Below are 22,408 nucleotides of genomic sequence, written 5' to 3'. Positions count from 1 at the left end.
GTCAAGTACGTATACCAGTTCTGCAACTACAGATGGGAGTAAGCAGTTCTTTGTGACCAAATCTAGTGGTGTGCCAAGACTGACAAAAACAGATTAGTAGTTCTGCATTCAGCATCATATTGGAAGTTTGAAATTAGCCCTGATGGAAATATTCACGCAGTAGAAATTTGCAAAGACTGAAAATCAGAATCTTTCTTTTCTAAATCAACTATTAATATGTAGAATTTTCTTTTTTAACTTTATTAGTGCATGTTTGCAGTTTTCATTATAGAAGATTGGTATACGCACATAACACAATTCAATTCCCTTCTTTTTCCCCCTCTCCCTATTTTCAGCATCAGACTCATTTATTTATAAGAACTGACATACACAGATTGAAAACCAGACTAATGGATCAAAGAACATATAAAACATACAAGAAAACTGTATTAAGGTCCACTTTTAGATACATTGTATGCACAGTACCACTTTTTCTCTTTTCCTTTGTCGATTTCATACTTTATACATTGAATTTTGCATATAAGAGAAACTATATTTTATTATTTTATACCTTTTTTCCAATTGTCAAAAGCTACAGATATTTGACATGTACAAAATGATGTTTTGAGTCGGGCGTGGTGGTGCATGCCTGTAATCCCAGCACTCGGGAGGCTGAGACAGGAAGATCATTGCATGTTTGAGACCATCCTGTGCTACAAAGTGAGCTCAGAGCCAGCCTGAACTGCATGGTGAGATCCTGTCTCAAAAAGACCCTCCTCCAAGGAAGATGTTTTAATAAATGTGTCTATTATGGAATGTCTTAATGTACATTTTCACAATGAAAACATATTAAAACAGTTCTATCTAGTGCACCTAACTTTCTCTCCAAGTCTAAAACATGCTTGTGAGATATTTCTTTCTTCCATTGGCTTGGGAGCAAAGATAATGAAGAGAACATGATACTAGTTCTTCATAGTTTAAGAATAAAAATTAATTTAAGTAAAAAATTAAATTAGTTTACATTTCGTTTATCATAAGGAAAAACATTACAATAATTTTATGAAATTCAGATCTCTCAAGTGATTTTGGGACATGCAGTTTGACTTTTTATAGAGTTCATCTAATCATGCCTCAAGAAAGATTTGATCTTGTTAAATCTAGCAAATTTATGATACGGTTAGGCATTTTTAGAATGGAATACATTTGGTATAATGAATTGAAAAAATAAATTTGTCATGCATGATAAAAGTTTATTAAACCAAGTTTTGTTTTAGTTTCAGGCAAAATGTTACAAGATATAAAAAACTAAATTATTCTGTATATTTTTGTAATTTTTACTGATTTCTTTGGTGTCAAGTTTAGCTCAATAAATTATATCTGAAGTATAATGGATACGTTTCCATATTGATCACTGTCTTTAAAAACTTGAAAATCTATACACATACACATACACTGCTCCACTTAGGAATCTTAATTCAAAGTGTGCCAGTCCACATGATAATATATTAGATCAAACCAACAATTTTTAAAGCTTTGGCTTATTAAATCTCAACAGAGGGTTTGGAAAGCTTAGAAGTATAAATGTGTGAGAGATTTTTTAACTACATGAGTAAAAGTTTCATCCAGAGGGAAAATGAGTAGATAATTTAACAGAATTAACTGACTAATGAGGTCCTAAACATTTTTCAGTTAACAATATGGTTCAATATCAATTTAAACTATAAGATGATTCTAGATTTGCACAAAATTGAATATAGGTTTGGATGTGTCTGTGTGTGTGACATGTTTTTTGGTGTATGTGGCTACGTGCACGGATTTCCCAAAGAGACGGTGAAGTTTTGGTGTCAGGGAGTATGTGTAGCATTTAAGTAGGATTCAGTTAATAAGTGCTTGTTAAATTAATGGAGCTCCTACCATGTGCTGCTCCGGACTAAGCATTGCTGAACACTGACAAGTTTTCTATCTACGTGGAACTCAGTATTTTATACTCAGAATACTCTTCAGAATTCATGTTCTCAATCTTTTGAACAAAATTTTACTAATCAATTATGAATATATATTTTATATTTGGACCTTGACTAAAGATGAACAAGCAAATAGATAAAAATTCAGTAATTTCCACTGCGAGTGTTTAAAAAATTCTGTGTGATTTTCCAAAAATAGAATGGCCTAATGAAATACATACATACAGAGAAATCATAGATCACAGATAGAGATAGTTGACCGCGGACAGAAAATAGGACCATTTCAAAATAGCATATTATAAAAAGCAGGAACCATTTTTCTTTAATATTTATGACACAACTTCAAACTCCCCATGTGAAATGCATATGTCCTATGGTACCACCTCTGTTTCTTGATTATAAAATACTTCATGACTTAACAATGTTTTCTTATAATACATTTTATGTTTAGATTACTTTATCCAAACACATATTTTTAAAATGTTGTATAGCTACTGAAAGCGTCTGTAAACTCTAAAGCATCTCCCCTGTCTTTTAAAATAAATAACTCTCAATACACAGCAAAAGCATTCAGTTTAAGTGGAGTATTAGCTGAGGTTTCAAAAATTGAGCAGTCCAGAATAGGTGATGCAATTTCACTACATGAAAGTGATTCATTGCTGATTGTGATTTCTGAAATTGTTATTTCAAATCAAATTTGTGAAGTAATGCTCTAAAAAGTCATAAATGGCATCTCGCTATGACTTATTCATTCAGAATAATAAGAACAATAATGTATATGTAAAACATTGACCTAAAGATAATTGAAATGCTAGTTTTTCTGCACCAGTGATAGATACTCTAAAAATAATTTCACATACAAAAAATAAGTTATAACATTAATACAAAAGTTTACAGAAGTCAATGCAATACCAAATACAAAGCATTTTGTTTGATATAATTAATTTATTATTAAAGAAACCAACAGGTAGTGAACATGTGCACACAGACATCAAAGCAAGCCCTGGAGTTATAGAACATAATATTTCCTGACCGTAAGTTGCTTATACAGAGGAGCAGATATGGCATAGTTTCCTAGAATGCATTCTCCCTCATGTCAGTGAAGGAACTTTCCATCCATTTTTAAATTGACAGATGGTTGTCTGTGTAGGGCAGAGTTTTTCTAGCCTTCAGTAGCTAATTGCTGAGCAAGAAGGTTCGAGAATGGGTCAAGGGTGTAACCGAGTGTAGAACTGCTTCCTCTGTCATTTCTCTTTCCTCATCTCTCCTGGTGTGGAACATCAGTAAGGTAATGACTTAACTTTAATCATACAGTTAGAACATTCAGATGATGCTGCAGCGATAAAACAAAAGAAATCTGGGTGCCTGGATCACTACATGGAGTGTAGCTATTCCGCCAGCCTCCTGCACTCACCTCTACAAAAGCACATCTATGATAAATAAGCTAATTTCTTACATGAACCACTGTATTTTGGGGCTTTGTTTGTACAATTTAGATAGTCCCTGATACAATATGCACACAAACAATTATTGTACAGTAAGCACTCTCTGATAATCTTATCCCTCAATGAAAACATTATTTCAGCAAGAAACATGAAGTCAATCTTCACTTTCCATTTTCTCTCACACAGCATATCTAATTCCATCTACTAGCAAAAACTATTAGTTTAGCATTAAAAGTCATTTCTAAATGTGACCATTTCTCACAATTGCTAAATCTTTACTACCTTAGGTCCAAGTTATCACATGTCCTCTTAGACTGTTTCAAGCTTTCTAATATATATTTCTATTTTATTCCCTGCTAACAAACATTATTTTCCACAGCTTCAAGAAAATTCCTCATCAGAGAGAGCTTTGATCACACTGCTTTTCTGCTCTAACTATTCTATGGTTTTGAACCTTGATGGAAAAATAATTCGAATTCTTAACCTACAGTACTATGGGAGCTCTGCTGTCTCACTGATCTGTGATCCTCTTCCTTTACAGCCATAATGGCTCAATGTTTCTCTAAACATTGTATTAATGTTTAGAGATGACTTCTCTAAACTTTTGTATGAATGTTATAACTTATGGATACACTAGCCTATGGATACACTGGCTTCCATACTGACTTTTGAAGATGTTAACTATAACTGTATCTCAGAGCTTTGCACATTTCACTTCCTCTGTCTAAAATGTTCTTCCTTCTGGGTACTAGCCCACTATGACCTTATATATGTATCTGGTCCAAAGACCAATTTACAAAGTCCTTCCCTTACCATCCTATCTAACACAGCAATCCTTTCCCATCCTTTACTGTAACTATTTCTTTACCATACTTCAGTATTCATATTTATGACACCCATGTGCACTATAAACACTCATTCGTTAGTTGTGTATTTTGTCCATTAGGACATAAGTGTATTAGGTCACATAATTTTATAGTCTTTGGTCTCTGCTTTCACCCAGAACTTAGAAAAAATGCAAAATTAGTATTTCCCAAGTATATAAGTTTGGATGAATGAAATGAATACCCTCTGACCAATATGTTTAAAAAGAGGGCAAAAAAATGTTAGGAACTTAAGAGACAATATTGCTTAGTCAGGAGATAACAGAGAAGGCTTCCTCACCTACCCTGACTCTGAACAGTAGTAATGTTTGAGTGTGGGGGAGACATGTAAGGCACAGGTGAGGACACAGGAACTTGGGAGAAGACCTTACTATCAAAACAGGGCAGGTCAGTAAGGAATGGTTACTTCATGGGCCAGACATAGGTTTTGGTATTTCACAAACTGTTTGCCAAACGAAGAGATGATGACCAAAAGCAAAGGATTTCCTCAAGGTTACTTAACTAGCTATATGGCAAACGTAGGATTTGGGTTTATGTCTAAAAAGTTCCAAAACTCAGCTTTCTTCATGTCACTGTGGATTTTTCTATTTTGAGGAGTTGGGATGTTTAACCACAGGAAGGTACTGGAAAATGTTAAGCATGGGGACAACAGGAATACTTTTGTATACAGAGAATGTATGAAAGTGGAACAAATCTAGATACAGAAAAATCTACAGGAAGTGTTAGGAAAATTCATGCAGGAAATCATGAAGATTTGAATTGAAGCAGGGTCAGACAGGGAAACATATCAGTGACAGACCTATTAGCATAATAGAATTTGGGTCAGTGGATCCTAAAGTAACCGTTGAGTTACTTCACTGTAGGCACTGTAGGCAAGAGTTACTGAGAAAAGGAGGTGTGATTCACAAAGCTAGGAAATGAGTAGGTAAAATGTTAGAGGATTATTTCAATCATCCCAGTCTGGTCACACAGCTGACTAATAGACAGATATCTGGATTAAACCTTTAGGATTTATGGCTTTTAATCCTGTGGTCATCTTTCTACAAGATAATTGAGACCAAATGGATAAAAGTTATAAAACACATAAAATCAAAGGAGAAACCTAGTTCAGCAGTATGGTTTTGTCAGGGAAAATCTATGTTTTCTAAGGACAGAGAACAAAATGTACTGTTGCAGAAAATAATGAACTATAGCCTACAATAAAAACTAAAACTAATTTTTCATCACAATATAAAGCTGTATGTGTTCACAGTTGGAGTGAGCCTTTTATCTCTCAATGTGACTTGTCTCCTAACAGTTGCCTTTGGAAGAAGAAAAGAGAAAGATGTCTTCCTAAAAACAGAAAACAAAGTTTCTTGTTTTGATTTTTGAAAAATTTCTTCCATGAAAATGCTTAGTAGTATGATGGTGAAATATCAAAAACAAGCAAATGAAAATGCTCTTTGTAAAGTGCATCACAAAAAAGTATGTAGAGACTTTAACATTTAGCCATAACAATTTTAAAAGAAGCATCCAACCAATAGCTGACAACTTAGCTATACATATGTATTGAGAGTGCTTAGTACCCTGGTACCATATGTAAAATCATGCAGTATCTTTTGAATTTGAAAGTACATGTAGTATTAGAGATTTATTATACTGAACATTCAAACTGATAAAATGATGCATTCAGGGAGATTTTTAAAAAATGACAAATAGCCATCATTTCCTAAAATGATGACTGAATTAAAAGAATATTTGAATGTTTTATTCCTTTAAAATGATAATAAATGTTTAATTACCAAAAAAGTCAGTGTCCTACAGCTGTAATTCAGCATAATCTCTAAAGAGCTCAATTAAATCATGAATTCTGGAAAAAGTGTAAATAGGACCCACAAAAATATATCAAGAATAACTTTCAAATGAAATTTAAATGTAATGTAACTAACACAATAGTAAGTACTTAAATGCATTTTATTTGTCCATTGTGTGTCTGCTTTGGATATCTACACTAGATTTAAATGCCAACCTTTACAGAAATTTTTCTGCTTCTAACTTATCAAATCTTTATTTAACAGACATTTTTTTTGTGACAGGGTTCTACGCAAGTATAATTCGGAGGAAAGATGTCACTATCTTGTTGAACCTTAAATTGTTCCCAGTTTTCTGAAATAAAATACACAGCTGGTTATATTATTCTGCAGGCCACATGGCTCAAGGTCCTCAAACTTTTAGTGTCTAGGTTGTTTACATCACTAAAAAGCATTTGCTTATGTGGGTGCTTTTGATCCTTACTGTATTAGACATTAAAATTGACAAACTATTTAAATATTTACTCATGTAAAATAATAATCTATGTTAAAAATATATTTAAATTAAAAATTAACTATATTTTTAAAACAAAGAAGTATGTCATTTTATACTTTAGGGAATTTGATGTCTAGTTTAGAGAGAAATTTTGTGTATTCAATGCACTTTTTATACTATGTGACTCCTAGAAAATACCACTGTACACTCATGAAAGAAGACAACATGCTTAGTGTTATTATGTATTCTGACCTAAAAACTTTAAAAGGCTCTAGGTGTTTTCTAGGCAGGTGCTAGGCAGCTGAGCTATATTCCCAGCCCTAAAATCTATTGAAACATCCAAATTCACTTATTTAACCTACTGCATGCAAAACAACTTTAATTACAAGAGAACCACTTTCATCAATCTTCCTTCTGTGTGTTGTTTAGTCGACAGAACACTTTTACCTTCTGCTTCTCATTCCTTAACTGAGCTTTCAGACATAAGAACTTACTGACCCCATTTTATCATCGAGTGGGATTAGTGGGATATCTCACAGGTATCTTAGCTTTCCACAGTCAAAACAGAACTCCTAATATACCTTGCAAAGCATAAAATCATCTCATTTTTCCCATCTCAGAAAATAGCACTACCATTTATCCAACTATTTACATAATGAAATCATACAAGTTCTTCTTAATTTCTCTTTCTCATACCTATATCCAGTCCAGCAGCTGTCACAATATATTATCTTCCATTCAACCCTTAAGCAGCCAGTGGAGCCCGAGTCATCATTTTATTTTCTTTGAATTACTGCTGTGACCTCACAATTAATATCTGTTTCTGTACCACTCCATAATTCATTCTCTCCTGACCTAACAGCGTTAGTCTGATCCCATGCATAAATTATAAATGAAATCATGTCCCACATCAAAATAAAGTTTTCCGGTGCTCTTTAACTCTCTTAAAATAAAAAGCTACAAAGCCTTACATATGATCCTACCAATCTCAATGCACATTTTCTGTTTAATATGTGAAGTTTCCCCCGAACTTGTTGCCTTTTCTTTACCTGGAATCCACACTTAGACTCCTTCTCGTCACTCAGGTCTCAATTCAAATGGTTCCCTCACCAGAGAAGCATTCCAATATCTACCCAAGCATTGCAAGGCCTTTTCCATGATTTTATTTCATCACCCTTAGTAATTTATTCATAGCACTGATCACTATCTGAAAGTATTTTTGTTATTTCCACACATTTTTTCCTTTCTGCTAACCACTGAAATGTCAGAATATATGTCTTGTTCATTCCCTCTCCCCCTTTTTTTACAGTGCTGGGGATTGAGTTCAGAGTCTTGGCATCAAGCTCTGTACCCCTAGTTCTTGCTTTATTTTTTGAGACAGACTCTCATTAAGGTGCCCTGGAAAGACTAAATTATGACACTCCCACCTCCACCTCCAAGAGTGCTGGACTGACAGGCACGCATCCCTATCTCCAGTTTCTTGTCACTTTCACATCTTCAGGGTCCACTGAAACATTATTAGCCCCAAGCGGATTTGACTTGAATGTAGGAATAAATCAACAAAAAATGAATCATAATAAGTTATACTACAAAAATCATTAAATACTTTTAATTATTCTCAATTGCTGAGGAATATACATAGCATCGCAACTATCTTTGGAATACTCTTAGTCAAATCCACACTGTAATACCTTTTCTACTTTGTAAAAACATACCATATAAAAGAGGAAAGAAAGCATGGTAACTTGGAAATACCTGCTTTGTGTGTGTGTAACTTAATATCCTATGCAAAGAAAACTGTGCAAAACATTTCCTTATTTCATGAGACTATGAAACTTAGAATTCACATAATAAATCAATAATTTAAATTCTAAGAATTAAATGAAAATATTGCAAAACTTCTCAGGCAAGTCATCTTAATTGTTTTTCAAGAGGATGGCAGATAAAATAATAGTCAAAACCTAATTTTTACTCCTTTCAAGACTAATTTTAATTCACTTGTGAATTTTATCTTTAATACTTAAGATTGGTATTATTTTATTATTCTTTTAAATTTGAATTTAACCACTACCACTATCACTTGAAATAAAATATAAACTTTGAGAAGGAATAATTTCACATAAATTCAGTACACTTATATGGATACAAAGTATAAATGTGTTTATGTATATTTCCAACAGATCTAGACAGTAAGAATCTACATGATGGAAATACACAAAGAAATTATTATAAATCTTTTTTTAAAAAATTGCTCTGAGGGCATGCACCAGTACTGAGTGAACCATCAGGAACAACATAAATCTTTATTTAAAATGTTGAAGCTATTAAATGTTCTAAAACAATACAAATACAGTAAAACAGAGGAATAAAATAAATTGATGCTCTGTATACATGAGCCAGATACAAAATGTAACTCTGAATATTGTTCTTCAAGCTTTTAAAAAAGCCATTGATAATTATGTGAAATGCTTTTGGTGAAAGTTATTGCAATACATTATTAATTAAATTCTAGGAAATGAATGTCAATCTATTTTCTTTTTTAAACTAGTGTAGAAAAAATGACATTTTAAATATATTCACTTAATTTTTAAAAGAACTTCTTAAACACATTGACTATCACTATGCTTCTGTGGAAAGCTTTAGCTTCTTTCTGCAAAGACACCACTATGTATGCATGAGATAAGAAACCATCTTTTTTTTTTTTTTTTTTGTACAGGGGGTCAAACTCACAACCCTATGCCTGCCAAATAGGTGCTTATGCCACTGAGTTAAATGCCCAGCCCCAACAAATCATCTTTCTTATTAAGTTTGGCCAACCTAACTAGATGCTTTAATGAACAGAATTATTTAAGTAGCTTTGATATTGAAAAGTTTCCAGAGTAACTCACCTGTTCTTTTTTTTTTTTTTTTTTTTTTTTTTTTCTTTTTCTCAGTACCGGGGATCGAACTCACAACCGCCTGCTTACAAGGCAGGTGCTTATGCCGCTGAGCTAAATCCCCAGCCCAAACTCAGCTGTTCTTGTGAAGTTATACAGATAGCAAATAACAAAGAGAAAGTGAATATTGTTTGGTTTTAAGAACCTTTGGTATCATGTAGTCTCACGAATAACTATAAGGTGATTTTGTGAAAACTAATCACATCAGTTAATCAGATCATCACTAAATCACTAATGTAAATATATTCTAATACTTTCTTTATATATTAAATATGTGTGAAATATTCTCAAGAATCACCTTTAATTTCATTTTTACACATTTAACATAATTCTAAATCTCTGTGTACTACTTATGGAGAATTAGGACAAATTACTTGCATTTATCAGAAAAGAGTTTATTTAAGAGCCTAAACACAAACATCGCAGTCAGATTGCAGTCTTCCAAAGTTAAAAACAGTTAAATGCAGATAAAGTATGTGCAATTACAGCCTGTTTTGTTTGTTGGGTTGTTTTTTTGTTCTGTTTTGTTTTGTTTTTAAAATGAAGAGCACTCCCCAAAGAACATCAGAGACCAGTTCTGATGTTTGTGGTGTGTTCGGGAGGGTGCCCCGTCCACACATCACTTAGCTTTACCATGCCTAGAAAGTGGTTCTCACCTGCCTGTCCTTAGAGAGTGTGCTAAGAGGAGCACAAATCATCCTGGGATTTCCCCGTAGGGGGAATGGATACTAAAAGCACTAGTCTATCCAGTCTCCCACAGAAATCATTGGGAATCTTATTAAAATCCCTGAGGAAATACATCTACATGTCTTTAAAATGAACTCACAATAATGCAGACTCCTGTTAAATGCTCAGCATATAAACTATTAGATAGTTTTCATAAAATGATAAAATTTTACATCATTAGGAAAAAATCAATATGCTATTACACTATTTCCAAGATTTTCTTCTCAGTTTTTTAGCTAAGCTGTTTTGTTATTAATTTTTGCCAAAAAATACAGTTTTAAGCTCTTTAACTTGACATTCTCTTAGAATAAAGAATGGAAATACTAATATTTGACCAAAATGTATCAGCATAGAAAAAAACGTAACTGTTTGAAGAAAAATAATGGGAGGAAATCTTGTATCTTTTTAATATGACTCATTTAGCTGCCTTACCTGTGTAAAACTGATTCTTCGAAAGTAAAAACTGATGGCTTTCCAACAATCATAACAAAACACAAGCATAGAAATTTTCAATTAAGACTGCGACCCTTCCAGGGGGAGAACCAGCAGCAGCTCCTGAGATCCACACCATGTTGGAACTTAGGACACTGGGAAACCAAGCAAGCACATCCCCTCCCTGGTAAGCAGTGGTGGTCTGGCAGACTGCAGCCCTTCCAGGGCAAGAATCAGCAGTGTCCTCTGAGATCCGCACCATTTTGGAACTTAGGACACTGGGAAGCCAAGCAAGCACATCCCTTCTCTGGTAAGCAGTGGCAGGGTGGCAGACTGCGGCCCTTCCAGGGGGAGAACCAGCAGCAGCTCCTGAGATCCGCGCCATGTTGGACCTTAGGACACTGTGAAACCAAACAGCCTGCCTCCCTGCTCAGCAATAGTGAACCTACTGATGCACGGCCTAGAGTCAAAGATCCAGCAAATGGAACCAGAAATCTGAGCATCTCCTCGGAGGCTGACCATAGCAAATAACCATCTCTTTGAAGTCAAATATTTTTATTACTGTTTTGCTCTATTCTGATTAATGGTACTGCTCTATTCAATTTTCTGTTTTGATAAGTTCTATAATGTTCTGTATTTCATCTCATTTTGATATACGTGATTGAAAGAACAACTATCATAAAGATAACAAAATATACTGTGATACCTATTACTGTTATCCCGGTAACCTGCTGTGAAGTTCTGTACCAATTTCACTGTATGATCTTAGTTGGCTTTATTCTGTCTTATTCTGTTGTATTTTACCACTTAAAAATAAAATTTTTTAAAAAAGAAATTTTCAATTATTGTAGCTTTCAAATCTTTCAAAGTAAGAAAAGTCAAACAATTCCTCTTCCTAATATAATAAACCCAATTCTAACAGCAATAATTTAGAAAGAAAATGGAAGAATATTTATGTGTAAAATCATACTACAAGGCGATATTTTTCAAACACATTTATAATAATTTAGTGGCTAAATGAGTATTAAGAACGCTACCATTCGAAATTTGTTAGTTTTTTTTTTGGTGGGGGGTATGGTATTCTTGATTAAAACATTTGGCTAATTTTTCTCAAACTGTAAAATAAATTTTATTATTTTCTCATGACACATACAGATATTTTTATATACTTCAGACAAAAAAGTATTACTCAGCTTAATCACCTACTCTTATTCATCAAATATGTCACTAAATGACTTGTGATTATTTCTAAATATAAAATCCACCCTCACAGAAAAAAGAAATTGTGATTATCCAGCATATTCAAAATCATATTTACTTTTGCCAAGAATAATTTATAAAGAATTCTTAAAATATAAACAAAATTTTTCCTATGTTGAAAAGTACCAGTATGTTTTAAATTATAAGTGGAAAAATATTTTTATAGATAATGCCTCACATACCAAATTTGTACATGTCTTCATGGACCCATATATAAACATTCCTATACATACACAGGCTTGAGAAATAATGCATTCCAGAATTTCTTACAAAGACACAAAGAACAGTGAAGAAGATCAATGTACTTAATTACATTAAAATGATTTATGTTCATCAGAAAATGTGATAAAGGGATACAAATAGAAGCTATAATGAAAGAAGATATTTTCAATGCATGTAATTGACAAGGATTAAGCTCCAAAATGCATAAAAAAACAACAGAAAAATGAGCAGAACACTACAACAGACTCTCCACAAAAAAACATAAACAGCCCATACACATAAAAAAATGTCAATCTCATTACTAATCAGGGAAATGGAAATTGAAATCATGAGATATCAGTTCAAACTTACTAGACTAGCAAAATCTCAGTGCTTGTCAATGTAAATCATCATGAGGACAAAGAGGAGTCAGAAGGTGTAGGCATTAGTAACCACCAGGTATAATCCCATAAAAACACTTTAGGAAGAAGTTTACTCATTTAACAAATTTAAAGATTCACATACAACACGACCCGTGAATGATACTCCAGATATCTACACTAGAGAAATCACTGAAACATTTATCAGGATCTATAGTTACACTTTATACAGGCACCACTTGAGAGGCCAAAATAACTAGAAACAACTCAAATATCACCAATAGCTAAAAGGATAAATACATATATGGAGCATAACACATGCACAGTTAAACATAATGCCGAGTGAGAAAATGAAGCAGCAGTGAAACATATGCAGAATTATTAGATTTATATAAATTGCAAAGGCTCTCAAAGCAAAACACGTGCACTGCATATAGGGAAGAATTTTTCAAAATGAAACCTTTTGAGGGCTGGGTTCTCATGAGCTAACTTGTGGGAAATAAGTTCATAGACTCAGAATCTTAAAGTTGGAGGAAGGGACAAAAAATGTATCTTAGCTTAGCCACAGGGAAGCCCCCTGACACTCACCCAAAATTTTTCCAAGAAGATGCCACGTAGTCAATGAGACAGTGCCTCCTCAGATTGGGTCACTGTCACACAGGAAACTGCTCCTCACTTTGGAACGTTTTAATTAGTAGGATATTGATTCTTGAGTTTATTCTGTTTAGAATACCCTCTAACTGTCATTTCTCTAGCTATATAAATTCACTCATTTTTAAAAATTAATTTTTTAAAAATCCCCTTTTTGTATGACTATAGTTGCAGCATTTAAATACTGTGAAAAGCAATTAGGCGTCATTTAACAAATGTGAAGATTCAACCACCATATGACCCAGAAATTCTATGTCTAATTATCTGCTATAGCAATATCTAGAAAGTTATACTTCCCACTTAAACTTCCCATCTGCATATAAAATATTGTCAATTCTTCTAAATATGTGTTATACTTCCTAAACTTGCTCAAGTACACTCAAAACCATTTTAAAGCTTCACAACTCAAAATAACATTAGACCCTTCAGGCCCTCTACCATTGTTCCCTGTCTTTGTCATTGCTGGAAAAACTGCAATGTACTTTAAATTCACATTTAGTACTTCAAGATTCTCCTTATTCATGATATCCTTCTGCAAAAGCATATTTTGTTTCCTTTTGTTTTTTGTATATCAGTACATGAGCTTGCTATATAATATACACTTTAAAATGCTGGTCTTGTACAGGAACTGTAAAACATTGATGTCAAATACACTGCTATTTCAGCTGTTCTAGAGATGGCTTTTGGATTAACATGAAAAACTCTAAAGGTCAAAGGCAACACCTGATTGTGGAGAGTAAAATGCCCTGTTTCTCATGTTGGACTTATTGAGAACTAATTTTTATGAAAATGCATTCAATTCCCTTATTCTCAGATAGTGTTTTGAGTTCCAACTTAATTCAGTTTTACATATAATCCCTGTCTGAATGTCAGCATTCATAACATCATTTAATTACATAAAAAGAGAAAATTTTTTTTGAGGGAATACAATTTTCCATGTAAATTTGCATAAGTTTGCTGTAGGTTGTGGCCAGCCAAATTTATGTCCACACTAAATAGTAATAAATAGTGTGTTGACCATGGACAAAAGAGGCAGACACTCTATCATTTGGAAAAGGAAGCTGTGGACCTGATGATACAGACAAACTTGAAATCTTGGTTCAGTAACAATGAAAACATAAGGTTACTCCTTAAGAGCTGGTATGAAGAATCACTTGGTAATTTGCTTAGTACACAAAAGTGCCATTGAGTCATTTGTGCAATCCATTGAACTATTACTTTTTTAAAACTGTAATTTTTAGTTTTAAAAAGCAATGTTATTGTTTATAGACAGAAAAATCAGGTCTCCCAGGTATTTGACAGAGTTTAAACCTAAATTCATGGAGACAGACCAAGAGTTAAGCCAAATCACAGCCATTCATTCAATTAGGAAAAAAGAGAACGGTATATATCAGATGATCTGTAGAAAGGTCAGTGTTCAAAGCACACAGGAAATAGCCTGGATTTTCTTTTTTAACTTTACTGTCCAAATTTTCTTTTCCTCACAATTAAATCATTTTAGCATACTATAATTCTGAGCATCTATTAGAGTCATAATAGATAAATTCTAATCTGTTCATTGAAAGTTAGCATTGTCAAAAACTTCACAGAAGTTTTGTGAGCTCCATGTCATACTAGCATTTCAGTGTATGACGGCATCGTCTTAGTCAAGTTACCTAGTGTCTCCAGGTATTAATTTTCCCGTTTATTTACATGTAGATAATAGAATGCCTATTTCTCAAGGTCATCATGAAGATTAAAAATTTAATACCTAGAAATTGATGCAGCACTACCTGGAATATAAGTACTTGGCAAAAACAATATTCTTTAAAAGTCATTATCATTAACAAACACCTCATAAAACATTGATGTTTTCATTAAAAATTTTAATTTAAAATAACCAGTGGTCAAAATCACTGAACAATTGCTATTTAAAAAGTAATCTATTTTCACAATGGAAGATTACAAAATTATTTTAAATCATTATCCCTAAGCAAATCAATTACTTTAACAGATATAAATTAGACATCTTGAATATCAAATTAGATTATCAAAGAATAAAATATTCCCCATTCTAAATCACTAAATCAGGATTTGTTTTGTTTTAAAAGAAGGTTAAAACAAAGTTCATCTGTATGACAAAAGAGTTCAAGAGTGTAAGGGTATTAACAGATGTTACAAAGCCCACATAAACAAGGCCCACATCTATTTGTTTAAAAAATAAGCTATATTTAAATAGTTTGGAACCATCACATATATTTGAAAATATAATTACAATGTTTAAAGGGCCTAAGCAACTTTTTAAACTTAGACTACCGCCTAAAGAATGTAATTCCAAACAATTCTGATCAAAATTTAAAATTGAGATTTATGTTAGGCAACTATTACAAATTTTTCAAAGTAACACAATTGATTTTGCTTGAAAATAAATGATAATATATGCATACTACTCCAGATGATTTTTCCCTAGTTATCTTAATTAGTGAAGTTCTGCCATATGAGTATTCTCTTGTTAAAACCATGAGAAACTCTGGCATTTAGGTATGCAGTAACACTTGGGATACTGCCCAGGCTTAAAAAAAAAAGTAAAGTACATGCTACACAAACATTTTATGAAGAATACTTCATTTAACTAAAGAGAAAGGAAAAATTGTACTAAATGAACTTTTCTAAATAAACTTTAGCAAAATGTTTATGAAAGGTGCTTTTAGGTCTTTCAATAGTTTACTGTTTATTGCTATTAATGTTCACAGGTGAAAAAGAATCTATCTATCAAGAACACTGCTATTTTAACTTCGAGAATATTGACTTTGTTGATAAAATGAATTATAATTTGCTCAATTAAATTATAAAATTTTAATGATAGTTTTTTTAAATTTTAAATTATTTTGACAAAAGGATGAAAGTCCAGGATCAGCTGGAATTATATTGAACTGGTCAGAATCACTGTTTGGAAAAGATTGACATGAGTTTACAAGATTATGGTCATTTTATTGAATTTAACTAAAAGCAATTAACAGCACCACAGCAAAATGTGTGACTCTGAATATTTATGTGTTATTCAGAACCTTATTTTTTAAACAATAATTAAAATGGGGTTTTAATGGATAACTAAAATGATGTGCTATTCAGTCAACCTAAAAAGAAGATAAATAAAATTTATTAAAATTACCATGAAGCAATGAGAAATTAGTATATTTACGTTCACCTAAAAGAAACAATGTAGTCAGTCTCTCATGAATATTTCTTCCCTATTTTGCAGTGAGTAAATTTGTGTGAGGATGTATGTTTGCAAGGCTATATAAAAATATTTGTTTTCTTAACTCTTTTATCTCCTTATCATAAGATCATAGACTTTCTATCATAATAGTTAAGTGTCATTAACTATACATCATATTTAACTTACAAGATCTCAATGACATGAGGAAACACAAGACAGCATCTTTTTCAACATCATATGAGTTGGAAGTATGACCTTTTTATTGTCTATTTGGAGATTAAGTATGGTTTCACAAGATATATACAGATACCCATTCGACAAGGGATGAACTGACAAGGTAAATTTTACACATCAATTTGGTTACACCTGGATGCCAGATATTTGGTCAAACATTATTCTGAATGTTTCTATAAAAGTATGTTTAGAAGTCATTAGCATTTAAAATAGTAAACTTCAAGTTAAGTTCATCATCCTCCAATAATGTGGTAGAGAAGTAGCCAGTCATTTGAAAGCCCAAGTAGAAAAAACAAACAAAGAAAACAAAACAAAAAAACCACTGACCTCCCAGTGAAAAAAAGAAAGTCTGCAGCAGACTGCTTCAGACACAACGAAACCAATTTTTCCATAGTCTCCAACCTCTCGCCTTACCTAGAGCATTTGCAGCATGCCAGCCTCCACAATCATGTGATCCAACTTCCTGAAATAAATCTCTTTCGCCCTGAATATACATACATCTATCTTTGTATTTCTCTGGCAAATCTTGACTAACACATAGCTCTGTAATTAAGAGCTTTCATTCTAAATCCAGATTGCCTAGGTAAACTCCATGGGACTGTCCATTAGTTGGGAGATTTGGACAAATGACATACACTTGTGACCCTCAATGTAGTCATCCATAAAAAGGGATATCACCCTTTACTTCACAGGATTATTTTCAGAATTAAATAGCTTTTATAAACAGAAAATATTTATAAAAAGCATGCTCTGTATGATGACTGTTGTTCTAAGTGTTCAATGAATATTAAGTATTATTTCCAAGATTCTAACGTAGCTATAAAACTTGCACTAAGTCTTGAAAACAGAGGATAAACAGAATTTTTAGAAATTACAAGGTTGTTTGGAAATCATTTTTGGAGAGGGGAAAAAATATTCAAGATGAGGGTAAATTCAACCCACAGGTTTTCAAATTTTGATTGCTTAAATGGAAAAGCAATAATTAGCAATTGAAAACAACTGAAGTAAAAGCATGTGTTGCCTTATACCATAGCTGTGTTCTTAAACAGACGCCTGCTAATAAAATTACTAAATAATATATCACATGACACCATCTCAGAAATGCTTTTACATGTGATTTCTAACTGTTGGTAGCTCACCACGTTGCCTCTGCTTTTGTATTCTGTACTTGACCTTTGCATATTTCTGCTGATTTATTTCATCCTTTCTATTCACCAGCCTCTTATGCCTTTCCCTATAAACTCACTCAAGTACACATTATTTTTCCTCTTCTTTATTGTGCTTTGATTTTACCAGAATAAAGCCTAGATGAATATTTATATCATTTAGCCTTGATAAAAACTTTGTGTTTTTCACAAAAAGGAAAAATTATAAAGGAACAAAATTACAGAAATTGCTACTTGAAAACGGAATACCTAATATATACCAAAAACTATGCAGAAACATAAAAATGATGAATGAAAAATGTAGACATAACATTTCTTAAATATTGTCAAGTATTTAATAGAAGTAATAACACTTAATTTTCTGTAATATACTTTACACTCAACGTTTATACAGATCATTCTATTTTAACTTCTTAACAAGCCTATAATGACAGAAATCAGAGTTTACTAATGTCAGCAATAACGGTATTTTGAGCTAAATATACTTCACTTTGGGCAACCATGTTTGTGAGCAGCATCCCTGGCCTTCACCCATTAAAAACCAAAGGTTCTCTTATCCCAGCCAACTGTGACAACCAAGATCTCCAGATATTGTTGAATGTTCCTGAGGAACAATAGTTTAGAAACACAAGCAGAAAGAAACAGAATCTTCTTTTTTACATATTTAAAATATGGCATTCAGAAAAATTAAAAGATGTTCCAAAATATGTTTTTATCTTAATGACCTACAAACTTGAAACTTAGAGGACATCATCATGAATGTTTTGGGTAAAATACTAATCATGTTTAATAACTGTGATTTTGTATTATAACTTTTATATCTCAGACATTTCTGTTCTCACTTTCTTCACAGTTTTTTCAATAATTTTTTCAATAATAATTTTCTTCCCACAAAATAAAAATATGCCATTGTAAATTCTAATTTAGAAATGGGCATTATGAAATTGTCTAGTCATAAAAATACATAATACAAGCCTCCATTATTTTCAAAGCACTTTCTGTCTTTACTTGAGTAAGACGTATGAAACAAGTCATCACTCATTTTAGTTAGGCAGCCAATATGCCATTCAGTCTTTATGATATGCCTCTATCGTACACGTGTAAAACACTGAAAACATTTTCTTTTCATGGAGGCATCACAGGAGAGTTAGTCAAATATTAAATGTTAAGGGTAGAGTTAAAGACACTGTGATTTAACCAAAAATATTTCCAGTGATCTTGAGCTTCTGTTGAAACTTCATATGCATGCTCAGTGTTTTAACAGCATGCAATCTTATTCAGTATAAATATATAGCAATTCTTCACAATAACATCTTTCTTCAAGTCTTAAAAGTGTACTGAAGTCTCATATTGATTCTAAACACAGTTTACATAATTAGAAAACATTGTATCTAAATGGTATTTCACCTCACACTGCTTCTCAACAAAAGAAGGAAAACGGAATTGTCTCATGCAATGAATTGATGTCTGCATGCAGGCTGATAAGATGGAAAGGGAGTATTTGACTGTCAGAGGATCAGGGTTACAGACCATACCTTCCATGACATACACCAGTGACCCCACATCTCCTTCCTTGATGATGCAGCTGTCTTTGCCATATTCCACTGGATACATACAATCCACAATCTCCTGAATCTGTGACAGTTCCAAGTTCTTCATAAAGTCATTGTCCAGGATAGCTTCCTTTATAAGATCCTTGGACCTATGGTAAGAGAGAAAAGAGTTACCAACACATCTGACAAGCTCTTTTATAAGTTTGTGAGGCTTTGCAAAACCATGCAATGCTCTGGCAAGCTACAAATACATTTTCTTTTCTTGCTAGGAATCCAATAATTTTCTAAAAGACTTGAAAACAAGTTAGTTCCATGGCAGCAATAAAAACACATAGAAATTTTCTTTTACGCAAAGTATCATTTAATGAATAAATGACCAACCAACCACTGAAGTTCACATGATTTCACTGGTTTAGATATTTTTTGGCCACAGAGATTATGAGAAAACCAATGGACAAGCATTTTTTAAAAATTTATTTTAAAGAGGGTAAAACAAACCATAACAAAACAGAGCAAAGCAGATCAGAAGAAAACAATGTAAGTGACACAGATTTCAAAGCAAGACGACAGGAGATCAACATTGGCTACCACAATGTCTTTTGTTTTCTTCTAAATAGTTCGGGCAAACATTTTTAACCAAAGTTTATAAGTTGGTTTAAGAATGCGTACTAACAAAATACACAAAATTTATAGGAAAAACTATTTTCACTACTTTATGTATTAGAAAAATCAGACATGTATTTTACAATACACAATTATAGTAAAAACAGAATTTTGAAACTTTTTTTGCATGTCTCTTTCCCTAAGCTTTATGCTCCACACAGACAAGGATCATTTTTAAGTTGTTCTCTACTGTATGCCCAGTTTACACGATCATAAACCTCACAGGATGCGTGCCCAAGAAACAGATAAAAGTAGTTAAGAGTTGGATTTCTAATTAGTTGATTGAAATAAATGTGACAATTCTTTATCTACATCTTATGCTTCTTTAGAGAATATTTCCTCAAGCATCTTAATTTGAAGCAACTAGCCAGGAAAAAAAAAAAAAAAAAAAAAAAACTCTGAGCAAGATGTTTGAAATGCAACATAATTTAGATATAACACTTGAAAGGCTTATGTCCTAATGTAAAATATTGTATGCATTTTTGGTGATGGTCTAACATGCCAGAAGGCCAAAGCAGGAAGTCTTGCCCTGAGGGCCACCCCCTCCTTCTTCCCCTTTGTCCCAAATTGTCACTTTCCTGTTTTCCTGCAAAGCCAATTGCAATCAATCCCTCACACTTCATCAATGCCTGCCCCATGTGCTACAGAGGTCAAATAACCTGCTGCCCCTCTGTATCCGGGTTTGGCCAAACCCCTGTGGGTTGTGGGCTCTTCTCTGAGTCCTCAAATAAATGGCCACTTTCACTCTCTTCTTTCTTCTGCTTTTCTATTGCATCAGAAACTCTAACAACATTAAATATAGGAAGTCAGTAGGAAACACTTGTATAAATTCTGTAATTGGAATCCAGTGGATAACAGGAAGACTTTTCAGGATTTAAAACATGATGATAATTTCATTTATTGGGATAAGAAATTTCAAATTACTCTGCAAGTTCACAAAAATCAAAGTAGAAGAGATATTAAGAAATATTTTACTCAAGAGGAGCAAAATTAGAACACATTAGAGAAGTCTGAAACTGAATTCCATAAAAACAAAAACCTTAGTAACATAGAGAAGAAGCAATGTGTTTGGAATTGTATATTAAAGTCTTAATTTTAAAAATTGAACACAAGTTATGCTTTCTCCACATTAATTCAGCAAGTGCCTTTAGGGAAATGATGTACAGCAGAGACCATTCTCTTAAACATTGTCCTCTCTCCCCATTTCCAGCTCAGAAAGCTCAGTCCAACTGGCCTAATCTTTATGCATTATGATATAATAATTTGGATATAAAAAAGAAAATGATGCATATAAAAAATCACAATTTAAAATGTATTACTGTGTTAGGGCCTGGAAATATAGCTCAGTGACACAGCACCTGTCTGGCAAGCATGAGGTCCTAAATTTGAATTCTGGTATCCCAAAAAACTTATTACTCTAAATAATTTTGCTAAAATAGACTATCATACACTTCAATTAAAATTATATTGTTGCTCTTCTGGCTTTTGCTTTAGCTGTTTGCAGCAGCCATGAATGGCTACCCTGCAATGCCATGCTACCTTGGAGCCAACTAAATAAGGACTGAAACTCCCAAGAACTGTAAGAAATGAACCTTCCCCCCCAAAAAATGGTGGACTGCTAGGAAGCTGGATAGAGAACCTCTCCCGGGAAAACAGCCCAGACGCTAGAATCTGACAACATGGAGAGGGCCAGACAATTGGAGAATGATTCTCATTAACCCAGGAGGAAACCAAAAGAAAAAAAAATTAGGAAGAGGAAGGAAAAGCATGAGTGGAGGGCTGAAGCTCAACACGCTCACTGAGACCCCTTTCATGCTGTGCTGGGCACAAGGAGTCGGATTATTCAAGGTTGCACCCAAGCCACAGCTGCTGATAATGGGAGTTGGTGAGTCCCAGGCCCTTGGTGGGAGGATGTGGCACAGTGTGGAGTGGAACCAAGGTAGAGAGCTTTATTGGCTCTCCGTGAGTGCTGGAAATTGGGTCCCACGGCATGGGAGGTTGAGTAGAAGACATCCTGGAGTAGGGCAGAGCCCGGCACTGTGGTGGCATCAGTCAACCACCCCTGGCCCAGAAAGGGGTGGTGGGAGCAGCTTGGGCTGAACCACTCTACTGGTCGGGAACCAATAGTCAGGGATGAAATTGTTCCAACCCTGTGATGTCCGCCACAGCAGTGTAAAGTACTGAAGGCACTTTCAGGTTGACTGCCTCAGAAGAGAGGGGCCAACCCACAGCGTCCCTGTGCACCACCTCAGATATCAGCACACTGGAGAAAGCACCAAGCCCCTAGCCAGCACACTTTATAAAAACTATAAATAATACAGAGACGGCCTGAGACCTCCTCCACACACCTGTCTGAAAGAAACCAGAAACATAACAAGAGCAAAAGATAAGACAAAACCTCCAGCCACTGATCCTGGGAAAATAAGCCCAGGAGAGATAAATACAGAAG

The 22,408-nt window shown here is 33.6% G+C and overlaps 1 protein-coding gene across 2 annotated transcripts in view; it reads right to left on the bottom strand.

The window, feature by feature from the left end:
- Prkg1 (protein kinase cGMP-dependent 1) overlaps positions 1-22,408 on the bottom strand; it is a 1,159,508-nt gene that overhangs the window by 976,417 nt on the left and 160,683 nt on the right. For both annotated transcript variants that reach the window (XM_063239051.1, XM_003473935.5), the window contains exon 2: positions 19,279-19,445. In XM_063239051.1, the coding sequence (XP_063095121.1) occupies positions 19,279-19,445 (167 nt within the window). The remainder of the gene's footprint in view (positions 1-19,278; positions 19,446-22,408) is intronic.

The sequence above is a fragment of the Cavia porcellus genome, unplaced genomic scaffold (assembly GCF_034190915.1).
Source record: "Cavia porcellus strain 051 isolate PalLab524CR breed Dunkin Hartley unplaced genomic scaffold, mCavPor4.1 scaffold_28, whole genome shotgun sequence".
Taxonomy (NCBI): Eukaryota; Metazoa; Chordata; class Mammalia; order Rodentia; family Caviidae; genus Cavia; species Cavia porcellus.
Note: the sequence above shows the minus strand (reverse complement) of the source record. Positions and strands in the feature narration are given on the sequence as shown.